The sequence below is a fragment of the Monodelphis domestica genome, chromosome 6 (assembly GCF_027887165.1).
Source record: "Monodelphis domestica isolate mMonDom1 chromosome 6, mMonDom1.pri, whole genome shotgun sequence".
NCBI classification, from domain to species: domain Eukaryota; kingdom Metazoa; phylum Chordata; class Mammalia; order Didelphimorphia; family Didelphidae; genus Monodelphis; species Monodelphis domestica.
In genome coordinates this window covers 267,591,657-267,605,778 of record NC_077232.1, presented here as the reverse complement: position 1 = coordinate 267,605,778, position 14,122 = coordinate 267,591,657, and the positions used below count along the sequence as shown (strand labels likewise).

Here is a 14,122-nt window from a genome sequence, read left to right as displayed (position 1 = left end):
CTGGCTCTCAATCCATTGAGCTACCCAGATGCCCCCAAAGTAACTTTTCTTCAAAACACATTAGCGTCAGTATGAAAATCCAAAAGAAGAAGAAGAAGAAGAAGAAGAAGAAGAAGAAGAAGAAGAAGAAGAAGAAGAAGAAGAAGAAGAAGAAGAAGAAGAAGAAGAAGAAGAAGAAGAAGAAGAAGAAGAAGAAGAAGAAGAAGAAGAAGAAGAAGAAGAAGAAAGAAGAAGAAAGAAGAAGAAGAAGAAGAAGAAGAAGAAGAAGAAGAAAGAAGAAGAAAGAAGAAGAAGAAGAAGAAGAAGAAGAAGAAGAAGAAGAAGAAGAAGAAGAAGAAGAAGAAGAAGAAGAAGAAGAAGAAGAAGAAAGAAGAAAGAAGAAAGAAGAAAGAAGAAAGAAGAAAAGAAAGAACTTGTTTCTAGCAGCAATTTGGGGTTGGGGGAAATAAGGGACAGAGTGACCAATGACTTCATTAGTCAGATCCTCCTTGGCCTTGAATTCAGCACACCAGGCTATCCCTTGCCTTCAGGCAATGGGCTGATGATAAGAGGTGCCAGAAAGAAGCAGATGTGCTATATTTCTGTTTCTCCCTAAAAGTGCCTGATATTCTGACTGAATGAATTCTGCCAATATGCAGAACAGAACACTGAAACCTGGTCCAAATGACAAAGTCTGGGGATGCCACATCCTAAGGGAGTAAAGGGAATAAAGGCATTTGCAGGTGGAATTGCTGAAACACTCACTATTCATGAATCACTGGTTGCTCTATACCAAGCATTGTGTTGGGCACCAGAAATACAAAAGCAACAACCATATGACAATCTCTTCTTTTAAAGAGCTTACATTCTATTGGTGAGTTGTAGTTTTTTCTACCCAAAACATAATTACAAAATATACACAAAATTAAAATCAGTTCAGTAGTGTGCAAGGACTGGAAAGTGTTCATGTGAGGGAATCAGAGAAGGACTCTGGAAGGAGGGCTTGAAGGTAGTTGGGAGTTCTAAGAAGTGGAGATGAGAAAGGACAGCACTCACAGCATGCGGATACTTACTGCAAAATATAATATCATGTATTGAAAATTGATCATTTTACGTTTTATATAATTACACATGTAAAATCTAATTCAGGTTGCTTACCATCTCAGGGATGGAGGAGGGAAGGGAGGGAAAGGGCAGTCAGAAGGGAGAAAATTTGAAACTCAAAACTTTTTTTTTAAATAAATGTTTAAAAATTGTTTTTACATATAAGGGGAAATAACATTTTTTAAAAGGAAAGTTGGTCATTTTAGCTGAAACAGAGAGAGTAGGGGACAGATTGTACTTGAGGAGAATTATTTTGCCAACTTTGTGAAGGCATAGATTTCAGAGAGAAGAACCTTGAAGTCAGGATAAGGATACCATATGATAATCTAAATGAAAGGTGAGAAGAGCCTGAAAGTGATATGGATTTTGGGAATTAAAGAAAGAGAAGTTATGAAGAAAGAAACCAGGTGATTCATGAGATGTCTAGGGAACCACAAAAAATGGACAGGTGCTATGGGTATGTATATGCTATCTGGGTTTTTTTTTAAATAAAAACTATTATCTTTCAAATTATATCAACAAACTTGAAGTCAGTTTCTTGTCAAATATAGGGGGAGAGTGTTCAGGAATTTCTTGGGAGCATTTTGGGAAATATTTACGAGTTTAGATAGGTCAATAAATAATAAGTCATGCTATACTAATCTTGATTGTTTTTCAGAGAGGACTGCTAGATTTATAGATGAGGAGTATGCCATAGACAGATTATACCTTTTTTTTCTCCAAAATATTTGATAAAGTCTCTCCCATTAGCCTCATGGAGGGATATGGACTACATAGTATTATGGTTAGGTGTATTCAAAAGAACTTGATTGATAGACCCAAAGAATATTAATAAATCCATCAGCTTTTAGGGAAGTCTCTACTGAAGTTTCCCATGGTTCTATCCTTGGCCCTATTTTAGTCTAAATTTTTATCAGGGAGTTGGATAAAAGCACTGATGAAGTAGTTATCAAATCCGAGGATGACATGGGGCTAGAAAGGGGAGCTGAAATCTAGAAGGACAGAATTATCTTATAAAAATCAGAAGGCTGAAGTGATGCTTATTAGATAAAATTATACAGGCACACATTTAAAGTTTTGAACTTGAATTAAAAATTAAAGAAAGGGGCAGCTAGGTGACTCAATAGGTTAAAAAAGGAGGTCCTCAGTTCAAATCTAGACTCAGACATTTCCTAGTTGTGTGATTCTAGGTCTCAATAGGTCATTTAACTCCAATTGCCTAGCCCCATGATGGTGAACCTATGGCATGTGTGTCAGCACTGATATGCCATTTTCAATGACACGCGGCCACATGCGGCTGCATACAGAGAAGTATGGGGCTGCATGCCGAGAAGGACATTTTTTTCTCAAAGTGAAACACCACCCAAGTTATGCTCAGTTTTTTGGCAAATTTTGATACACCAAACTCAAAAGGTTGCCCATCATTGGCTTTACCACTCTTCTGCCTTGGAACCAGCACTGATTATAAGATGGATAGTAAGGGTTTTAAGGGAAAAAAATTTTTTTTAATTAAATGTACAAATTCTGGGTAAGAAAGGCATGGCTAAATAATAAAGGAGAAAAAAACCTAGAGGCTTTAGTAATGGTGGCAAAGAAATCTAATGTGATTCTAGGCTACTTTGAGAGGCAGAGATTCCAAGGAAATTCTTTCTACATTTTGTCCTGGTCAGATAACATAAGGAAAATTGTGTTGTTTCTCTAAGAACCACAGAAAAATATTGATCATCTAAACAATAACCAGGAAGGGCAATAAGAATGGTAAAAGGTCCCAGGTGTGTGTGTGTTGTGAATACTGGTTGAAGGAATTGGAAAAGGCTTAAGGGACATGCAGTGTTTATCTTCAAATATGTGAACAGATTGGGCTAAATCTATTTGGCTTGAAGGGGAGCCAGAAACAGTAAGTAGAAGCCACAAAAACACAAATTTAGGCTTGAAATAAGAAAATTCTTTCCAATAACTAGAATTATCCATGAATGGAAGCTGTATCCTTGGGAAGTACTAGATTCTCCCTAAAGAACAATAACAAAAAGCAAAGTTTTATAGCAAAGGCTAGACAACTAATTGACTATGTTGTATGTTGTAGAGCCAGCTGTTATCCAGGAATTAGTTGGATTGTATGGCCTCTGAACTTCTCTGAAGAGTTCCGTGACTGTAGATTTAGGATTTGTTAGCCATGTGATGTAAATGTCAAAAAAGGTTATGTTATCTTTGGATGTATTAATAGAAATAGTATCCAGAAGAAGACATTGCCATTCTTATTCTATGCTTCCTTAATCAGAGGGAAGACTGTGGATGGCTTCATACCATTTGGGGCACCTGTTTTTAAAAGCAACCTCAAGGACATTAAAAAGAAGATAAGGAGAAAGGTAATGATTCAAGAGGAGCAGTTAAGTAGATAGAGATTAGACCCTGGAGTCAGAAAGACTCATTTTCCTGAGTTCAAATCTAGTCTCAGACACTTACTGATTAGGTGAACCTAGATAAGTCATTTAATCCTGTTTGCATCAGTTTTCTTATCTATAAAATGAAGCAGAGAAGGAAATGACAAACTACTCCACTGTCTCTGCCAAGAAAATCCCAAATGGGGTCACAGAGAATTGGATACAACTGAACAACAACAACAACAAAATGAGACAACCTGAGAACATGGCTAAAGAAAATGGGACAATTATAGCTAGAAAATAGAAATAAAGAAAATAGAAAAAATAGAAAACAGAAGATAGGAAAAAATATGAGGATTTTCTTCAAATATTTAAAGGATTATTATATTTTGATACTTCGTGTATGGTATTCCACAAGATGCAAAATACCTCACCCATTCAGAAAGAGAAAAAAAATACATTAAGATCTTTGATTTAAAGTTGAAAGGGACCAAAAGGGCTATTGAGTTCAATCTCATTTTAAAAATGAGAAAACTGAGGCTCTTGAGTGGTTACTTTACAACACTGGTGATGGGGGGTTAACTCAGACCTGCTTTCTTCTCCCTTCTGAAAATAGTGGAACTGAATAAATGTGTCTCCAGTCTCCACCCTCCCTGCCCTTCTTTCTCACCATCAAAGACTATGAGAACACTTTTAAAACAATTAGCTTGCTTTTAGCTCTCAGGTGCATTTGTTCTCTTTCTCTCCTATTCTGCAAAGTTGGTATTAGACCAAAAGATATTAATGATGGTACTCAAAGTTCCCAAGTAAAAAGATTCCTGATATTTGTACAGAGTTCTGGTTCTCTGCCTTCATTCAAATTTTGAGTATTTGCAGTGAGCCTTTAGTTGTTTAATATTTAAGTCAAAAATCAAGACACAGAGAACATTTAGATAAAAAAAAAGTCAACAGAGTGTTTGCTACTGGACAGGCAAAGGGAGAGGAAACTGGGGAAAGAGCAGAACTCTTGCAAATTTTTTTCGATTACTAAAGTGCAATTAAAATTGATAGCTCCAGTTAGAGATCTCTGTTTCAAGATATCTACTAGAGCTAGACTGAACCTCCTTACTCTTGCTCCATTTCCGGCAGGTCACTTCTTTGAGTTTCTTCTCTTGCCTTTTTGCTCCTGTGCCAATGATGCTTTCTAATTCATCTCACTGAGTTCTATATGAGATGCCTGAGATGTCTGAGATGCTATAGCTGTGGCTGAACTCAAGTGAATCATGCTCCATCCTGGAAGGCTCACGACTTTCTCAAGGTCACACAGCCACTAAGTGTCTGAAGAGAAACCTAAATCCAGGTCTTTCTGACTCCAAACCCAGCATTCTAATCACTACTCCACTTTACCTGCAAATTGGTGACAACAATTCACACTCTCATATTTTGTTTCAAAGTGATCTGCCCTGATTCATGCCCTCTTTCTGGGCTTTGTAGTTTGGATGAGGAAAAAAAGTCATAGATACAAGTCTGAAAGAACGTGATTCTTCTTAGTAGAGAATGTGCCTGGTGGACAGGGCATGGGAAATTCCACCTAGCATCTCCCATACTGAGTCCTAAACTTAGGAACTTCCTCTAGTCCCTAAAGCCAGCAGTTCACCCCTTCAGATAGTCAAATCAAATTGAGCCACAGAGGACAAATATTTCTCCATATTGTTTCAGAAATGATAACTTAGTACAAGCTGTTTTTCAAAGATGTCTTTCAGAGACCTTAAAATTTTTGCTAAGAGTGAAATGTTAAAAGATAATAATTTGCACAATTGATTCAACACTAGATGTGCTAAACAAGCACCCTCTCTTTCTACTCATGTACCTGGAGAATGAACAGGGCAGGAGTGAAGTGGCCCTGTAGTCAATGCTGAAGAGAAATCTGGGGGGAAATGAACTTCCTGGTTTCTTCTAGCTCATCATGTACATGATTCATTGCTTAGGTTCTTTGGGATGATGACAAGGTGGCAACCTCCTCATTGGCTCCTGAGCAGGAAGAATGCGTGACTCAGTGGACCTTTTAAAAGAAACTCTGTCTTTCTGTCTCCCTGTCTCTCTGCCTTCCTGTCTCTGTCTGTCTATCTGTCTATCTGTTTGTCTCGCTCTCTCTCACCCCTTCCCTCCTTAAAACCTTTAAGAGCAAATTTGGCCTCAGACACTTCCTAGTTGTGTGACCCTGGGCAAGTCACTTAACCCCCATTGTCTAGCCCTTACTACTCTTCTGCCTTGGAACCAATACGTAGGATTGACTCTAAGACAGAAGGTAAGGGTTTTTTAAAAAAATGAAACCTTTAGGGGGATTCATATAACCCCTATGAGGGGTTAGGAGAAAGGCAGCTATCTCCCACTAGAGCCACCATGAGGCTATGACCATAAAAGAACACAAGGTAGCCAAAGCCCATGTTCTGTCTAAGCTAGTCTGATCCCAAGTACTGGGCTGCCTCTTCTGTTCCTTCTTATACTTGGTTAAATATCATCCCGAGGAGGACAATATCTGGGTGTTGGGGTCACCTTCTGAATTCAAGAGCTTCAGAGATGCTGCATTTTTGTCAGGCCTGACTGGTGGCACAGGAGGAATTCCCAACACCTTTTCCCCTATTTTTTTTTTAATGCTGAAACATTGTATTTATTTTCACTGTGAATATACAGTTTAGTGCAATATAAAAAAACAGTGAAATGAAATCAGGACTGACAACTAGTTTCTCTAATGCTACTTACTATCTAACTGTGCCACTCTGCCCAGGTTACTTAGCCTCTAGGTCCTTCAGTTTGCTTTTTTGAAAAAAATTAATTAATTGATTGATTTAGAATATTTTTCCATGGTTACATGATTCATGTTCTTTCCCTTCCCTCTTCCTTCCCCACTCCCAGAGCTGACAAGCAATTCCACTAGGCTATACATGTATCATTGTTCAATACCTATTTCCATATTATTATTTGCAATAGAGTGATCATGTAAAGTCAAAATCCCCAATCATATACCCATTGAACAATGTGATCAATCATATCTTTTTCTTCTGTGTTTTTGTGCCCCCCGTTCTTTCTCTGGATGTGGATAACGTTCTTTCTCAGAAGTTCCTCTGGATTGTCCTTGGCCATTACATTGCTGCTTGTAGAGAAGATCATTACATTTGATTGTACCACAGTGTGTCAGTCTCTGTGTACAATGTTATCCTAGTTCTGCTCCTTTCACTCTGCATCAAATCCTGGAGGACTTTCCAGTTCCCATGGAACTCCTCCAGTTCATCATTCCTTTCCGCACAATGTATTCCATCACCAACAGATACCACAATTTGTTCAGCCATTCCCCAATTGAAGGGCATCCCCTCATTTTCCTATTTTTTGCAACTACAAAGAGCACAGCTATGAATATTTTTGTATAAGTATTTTTCTTCATTCCCGTTTTGGGTACATACCCAGTAATGGTATTGCTGGATCAAAGGGTAGGCGTTCTTTTAAAGCCCTTTGGGCATAGTTCCAAATTGCCTTCCAGAATGGCTGAATCAATTCACAACTCTACCAGCAACACATTAGTGTCTCAATTTTCCTACAACCCTTCCAACATTCATTATTTTCCTTTGCTGTCATATTGGTCAATCTCCTAGGTATGAGGTGGTACCTCAGAATCATTTTGGTTTGCATTTCTCTAATTATGAGAGATTTAGAACACCTTTTCATGTGCTTATTGATAGTTTTGATTTCTTTATCTGAAAACTACATATTCATGTCTCAATTGGGAAATGGCTTGAGTTTTTGTACAATTTACTTAGCTCTTTATAAATTTGAGAAATAGACCTTTGTCAGAGGTTTTTGTTATAAAGATTTTTTCCCAATGTGTAGCTTCCCTTCTAATTTTAGTTGCATTGGTTTTTTTTTTTATAAAAGCTTTTTAATTTAATGTAATCAAAATTATTCATTTTATATTTGTAATATTCTCTTGTCTTTTGCTTAGTCTTAAATTCTTTCCTTTCGCATAGATCTGACAGGTATGCTATTCTATGTTCACCTAATTTACTAATAGTTTCCCTCTTTATATTTAAGTCATTTACCCTTTCTGAATTTATCTTGGTATGTGAGATGTTCATCTAGACCTGATTTTTTCCATACCATTTTACAATTTTCCCAGCAATTTTTGTCTAATAGTGAGTTCTTGTCCCCAAAGCTAGGATCTTTGAGTTTATCATACACTATCTTGCTGGGGTCATTTACCCCAAGTCTATTCCACAGATCCTCCTTTCTATCTCTTAGCCAGTACCAAATTGTTTTGATGACCACTGCTTTATAGTACAGTTTAAAATCTGAGAGTTCTAGGCCACCATCCTTCACATTTTTTTTCATTATTTCCCTTGATAGTCTTGATCTTTTGTTCTTCCAAATAAACTTTGTTATATTTTTTTCTAATTCTACAAAAAAAGTTTCTTGGTAGTTTGATAGGTATGACACTGAATAAGCAAATTAATTTGGGTAGGATTGTAGTCTTTATTATATTAGCTTATCCTACAAGTAATTAATGTTTTTTCCAATTATTTAGATCTAGTTTTAATTATGTGGAAAGAGTTTTATAGTTGTGTTCATATAATTCCTGTGTTTGTCTTGACAAATAGATTCCTAAATATTGTATATTGTCTAGGATGATTTTAAATGGAGTTTCTCTTTCTAACTCTTACTGCTGAGTTGTGTTGGAAATATATATAAATGCTGGTGATTAATGTGGGTTTATTTAGTATCCTGCAACTTTGCTAAAGTTGTGTTCCCCTCCTTCTTGAAGGTGAATACCAGCAACAGAATGAGTTCAATCACTGGCTCAGCTCATTCACAAGGGGTACATTGCTGAGTTGAAATGAAATGTGGAAGGCCTATTCAGCAGTCCCACTGAGTGCTTTAAAGTTTTCTGAAGCTTAATGATCATCCTCCTAATCAGGGCTATAATAGAAGTTATTGCTGCTCTTAGTTAGTCCATTTGTGTCAAATGCACACTTGTGAATGTTCTTTTGTGTTGTGAAGATGGGATTAACTCCACCCTGCCCATTTTTAGATTTAATCACCAAAAGTGTATACACCCCACTTATCTTTAAGTATGCGGAGGTCTGTGACCCCCCTGTGCTATAGTGAGTGACAAATCAGAATTGACTGACTGCCCCCTAGGCAGTCCTAAACAAAGCTATAGCTGTAATTGGTCCACATAAAGTGGAAGGAAGGCACAGGAAGTAATGAAAGGAAGTGTCTTTAAAAGTGGAAAGAACTTCCTGTGACCAGTTCTTTTGCCTTTGAACTTGACCTTGAAGGAGCTCCAGATTGGGAACTTGGACTGCTGTTCAATTTCCCCTTAGGACTAATGCTTGGGTGAGTGAAAAGGCTGACTCCCTCTGGAGAGGTCCCTCCTGTTGGAGGAGGCCTCATGGATAAAACCCTTATTTAATTTACCTCTGGGCTCCCCTTTGCTGGGACCTCTGAAGCCTGCCCTGGGTCAGAGAGGACCTACTCTCTCTCATTTTCTTACTTTCATACTTTCTCCTTTTGTAAATAAACTACCATAAAAAAGTCATTCTGACTCTTTTGGTGACCACATGTTCATATATTTAGTCCAACCCTTTAATTTTTAACCCTTAGAGGAAATAGATCCCTCTCCCATACTCAACTCATATTGTACATTGGGGGAACATTCTAGACCTTAGCTAAAAGCTCATCTTAAAGGAACTTTTCCCAAAAGTGTCAGAGAGATGGACATAAGGAGTTCGAAAGAGTAAGCACAACCCTCCTTATTAGAGGAAAAGCTTCCCAAGGACCAAGTCCAATCTGTATCATGTGCCTTAGAGAAAGGTGAGGGCACAGGATCCCAACCTTATGGAGCCCAGAGGGCAGTCCTTATTGTGTTAGCAGTTCTTCCTGCTCAGTGCCGAATAAAGGGATTTACTCATCCTGTTAGTGCACCAAAACAAAAGTACTCTGCACAGCAATCTGGAAAAAGCCAAGAAGCTTATCATCCCCAAAGTGACATCAGCACTGCAACACACCTATCCAAAAGCTAGGAAAGCCAGTTTTGAATGACTTGTTCAACCCCCACTTTCATTCCTATATCTTAGTTTGAAGGAACCAAAGGGGGAAATGATGGAAATGGCCCTTTCTTTCTACTTCTTAATTTTATTTTAGGCTAGAATAGTTTCTGAACTCCTTGCAATAATTGCTTAGGTCTTCTTAAACATGCTGGAATAATTGCATTCCATGTGTATGATTATATTGGGTGACAAAATGGAATGGCAAAAGTGGGAAAATGGAAGTACAAGGGAATATACTGTACCTTGTTTTACCTGTAAGAAACACACACCTGACAAAAGGCAATTTTCACATCGAAGGTAGGTTCACTGAAGTAGGACAAGAAGTGGCGGCTCATAAATACCTACAAAACAAAACAATATTGGGCAATCCAAATCATTTCATTTGTCATTTTTTTTAAACCCTTACCTTCCATCTTGGCATCAATACTGTGTATTGGTTCCAAGGCAGAAGAGTGGTAAGGGCAAGGCAATGGGGGTTAAGTGACTTGCCCAGGGTCACATAGCTGGGAAGAGTTTGAGGTCAAATTTGAACCTAGGACCTCCCACCTCAAGGTCTGGCTCTCAATCCACTGAGATACCCAGCTGCCCCCTCATTTGTCATTTTAATACAGCAAACTTTAATTCACTGGGTATCAGTTACATATTAGTTACTGAACAAAACCCAAATTATGCTCTTGTCCCAAACATCTCTTTAGTCTAGTTCCTTCCCCTTGTTCCCAAAACAAAAGACATCCTTGCTTTTCCAAAGGATAGACTCTCTTCAGTGGACATTCTTGTTTCACATCAATATCCTTCCTTGCTCTGTCCAAATTTTCACTAGTGTGATGAAGCAGCCTCTTTGGATAGAAGATAGGCTAAGTCACAGAGCAAGGAAATTGAACAAGTATTTGTTGATATCTATTTTTATTGCTGTTGTTCAGTCATTTTTCAGTCATGTCTGACTCTTCATGACCCCATTTTGGGTTTTCTTGGCTATGATACTGAAGTGGTTTGCCATTTCCTTCTCAAGATCATTTAACAGATGAGGAAACTAAGGCAAACAGGGTTAAGTATCTTACTCCAGGGTCACACAGCTAGTAAGTTTCAGAGGCCAGATTTGAACTCAAGATGAGTCTTTCTAACTTCATGCCCAGTGCTCTATCCACTGAGCCACTCAGCTGCCCTTCGATATCTATAGTGAGTTAATTCAGTCTCAGGCTCTAATGACTTCTATAGCTTCCTCAAGTTGTGAATTTATTGTCCAGAGGATCTGAAATTCAAATCCCAACCCTGCTTCTTTTTGACTTTCAGGCAGTAAATTTGGACTTAACTCTCTGGGCCATAACTTCTATAAATTAGGAAAGTTCAACTAGATCATAAATCTGTGACCTTGTATTCTTTTGCCTGCTTAACCATCGTTCAACCAAACTGACCTTCTTACTCTTCTTCGCTAGCTCTCTTTTTCTTGCCTTCTTCCTTCAGACCTCTAATGCATTCCTTCTTCATGTCCACCTTTGGAGATCAATGACTTCCTTCAAGACTCAGATCCAGCCCACTGGCAGAAATGAAGACATGCCCAGCAATTCCTGCCATGACTCTTTGTATCTATTTTTAATGAGTTATTTTACAAAACTATATCAGTGCATATCTCTACATTGTCTTCTCTTTTAGAAGGTAAAACAAAGAGATCTTGAGGGAAGAGACTATTCAGACTTTTGTCATTGAATTCTAATAACTGACAGAATTCATAAATTGAATATTCATCATTTTTCATAGACATTCTTTATCTAATGCATGCATCATGATGTAACTTTCTTACTCTGCCTGAATTGTTTCTATGGTATGATTTTAATATTTTTGTTATTACTGATGTGAAATATTTTTATTTTATTTTAAAATATTTTTCCTAATGGCTGCAGATCATGGATGAAAACTGAGAAAAGACCCTTAGATTTGGCAACTTGGGAGAGAACATTTTCAGAAGAATGGTAAAGTCAGAAGCCAGACTGCAAAGTTAAGAAGAGATTGAGAGGAAAGGAAGTGGAGGCACCAATTGTCAGTGGCTTTCTTGAGTTTAGCCATGAAAGGGAGGAAAGATATAGGGTACCTTGGACTTCATGGAGAAATGGGTTCAGAGAAAGAGACTGTTAAATAGCCCGATTTGGGTCTTTCAGGACTGTAGCCCATTGTAGGCTCCACTCCAAAGAGGTGGATTTGTGGATAATGAGTAACTGGGTATCATCAGACTATCCAAATAGGAAATGTGGCTTCTCCAAGAACCAGAGTGATGGTTTCAGAAAACTTGGGAAGCCTTATATCAACCTGATGCAAAACTAAGTGAATAGAACTAGAACAATGGTGAATCACCTTTGAAAAACTTTTCTTATAGAGTTAGGACTTTATTGAATGATGCTTCATTTTTATAGCCTTTGCTGTGGGGCTAGAAAATCTGACAACACAATGACTCAGCCAAATTCCAAAGTACTCATGATGTAAAATGCTACCCACCCCTAGATTGAGATGAGGGCACTAATGAACTAGAAGAGCAGATGGAAGTTTTTCTGCCTGCCTGCCTTCCTTCTTTTTGGTTGTGGCGAATACAAGAATTTGTGTTGTAGGACTAAAAAAATAAAATAAAGTAAAATATTTTTCCTTAAGACCTGTACAAGAATAGTCATAGCTATGCTCTTTGTGGTGGCAAAAAATTGGAATTTGAGGGGATGCCCTTCAATTGGGGAATGGCTGAACAAATTGTGGTATATGTTGGTGATGGAATATTATTGTGCTCAAAGGAACAATAAGCTGGAGGAATTCCATGTGAACTGGAATGACCTACAGGAACCGATGCAGAGTGAAAGGAGTAGAACCAGGAGAACATTGTACACAGAGACTGATACACTGTGGTACAATCAAATGTAATGGACTTCTCAATTAGTGGCAATGCAATGATCCTAAAGAACTTGGAGGGATTTACAAGAAAGAACACTACCCACATTCAGAGGAAAAACTGTAGGAGCAGAAACATCAAAGAAAAACAACTGCTTGATCACATGGGTCGAGGGGGATATGATTGGGGATGTAGACTCTAAACAATCACCCTAGTGCAAATACCAATAATATGGAAATAGGTCTTGATCAATGACACATGTAAAACTCGGTGGAATTGCGTGTCAGTTACAGGAGGGGTAAGGGGTGGGAAAGAATATGAATCTTGTAACTTTGGGAAAATATTCTAAATTAATTAATTAAATAAGGGCTTCCAAATTAAAAAAAAATAATAATCCAGTGCTTTGAATTTTAAATACAGGAGAGGAAGTAAAAATTCTTTCTGTCCTATTCAATACTCTGATGGTGCTCAAGAAATACAAAAACAAAAACAAGAAAAACTGAAATGAAAGGATTCATGATTCTACTTTATGTGGTTATATTTTGCAGGGAATGAAATGAAATTTACTTCAATTCTAGGACTCACTTCTGGTGAAGTATTTAAAAGCAAATAAAGCATGAAATGCTCAGGAAGACATAAGATTACAAAATAGGGTATCTGATGTAAATTAAATATTTCCTATAGGAAGAAAATAGGCACACTCATTATCTGAGGAATAAATCTTGTTTCACAAACTTAAAAAAAAAAAACAACCTCATTTCCATAGCATTAAATCTGATAAATTTCATATTATCTTCATAGAAAAACTTCTCAGTTCAAATATGACCTCAGACACTTTTAAGCTGTGAGACCCTGGGACAAGTCACATAACCTCTATCTGCCTCGGTTTCCTGACCTATAAAATGGAGATAAAAATAGGAACTACCTCCTAGGGTTATTGTGAGAATCAAATGGAGATAATATTCATAAACTGCTTAGCAAAGGGTCTGGCACATGGTAAGTGTTATATAAATATTAGATTATTATTATTATTATATGGTTTTGCATCAGATGAATCATGAATGGAGAGTTGACATTAGCAAGAGCCTGCAATTTCAGTAGCAATAGCCTGATACATAATTTCTGTATGGTAGGCAGTTCTCTTTCAATTGCTGAACTGGCGATACAGACAATAATAAAATTCAGAAATTTACCTGAAATGTACAATGTGTCTTTAATTTTTAATGAATGAATAAGCTTGTTATGAGAAGCAAGCTTCCTTGCCTTTCCTGGCACTTGCTCCTCTTCCCTGAGTGATAGATGATTGCTCATTAAGTTGCTATAGAAACTCCTTGTACCCTGGGGACATTAAAATAAAAGGGGCTTTTAATGTCACAATCCCATTGATTGCTTTAAAAAAATGATGGATAATTATATTTCCTGACAGGGGCAAAGAATATGTGGCACCATTAGGTAGAAACATCATAAATGACTAAAGCATTATCTCAATATGATTCTAAAAGGATGTTAGTCACAGCATCCTGTGTATACTATGGTACTCTGGAGTAGCATGAAGGAGGAGGAGGAGGAGATAATTTGGGTAACTTATTGACTCATTTTTTTCTGATTCTTTTGGGGAAAGAGTCTTATCTATCTTCTTGCTATCAATCACCACTCAGTTTCTCATCATTATGGTCCTATGAGAGTTATTATTTTGAACAATGCAATAATAA

At 37.5% G+C, this 14,122-nt stretch overlaps 1 protein-coding gene across 10 annotated transcripts in view; it reads right to left on the bottom strand.

The window, feature by feature from the left end:
• MAPK10 (mitogen-activated protein kinase 10) overlaps positions 1–14,122 on the bottom strand; it is a 154,079-nt gene that overhangs the window by 100,284 nt on the left and 39,673 nt on the right. For 9 of the 10 annotated variants that reach the window (XM_056803202.1, XM_056803196.1, XM_056803197.1 and 6 more), the window contains one exon: positions 9,814–9,885. In XM_056803202.1, the coding sequence (XP_056659180.1) occupies positions 9,814–9,879 (66 nt within the window). In that variant the 5' untranslated portion in view covers positions 9,880–9,885. Of the gene's footprint in view, positions 1–9,786; positions 9,886–14,122 lie in introns of all 10 variants that reach the window. The other variant, XM_007495941.3, reaches the window with a different exon arrangement.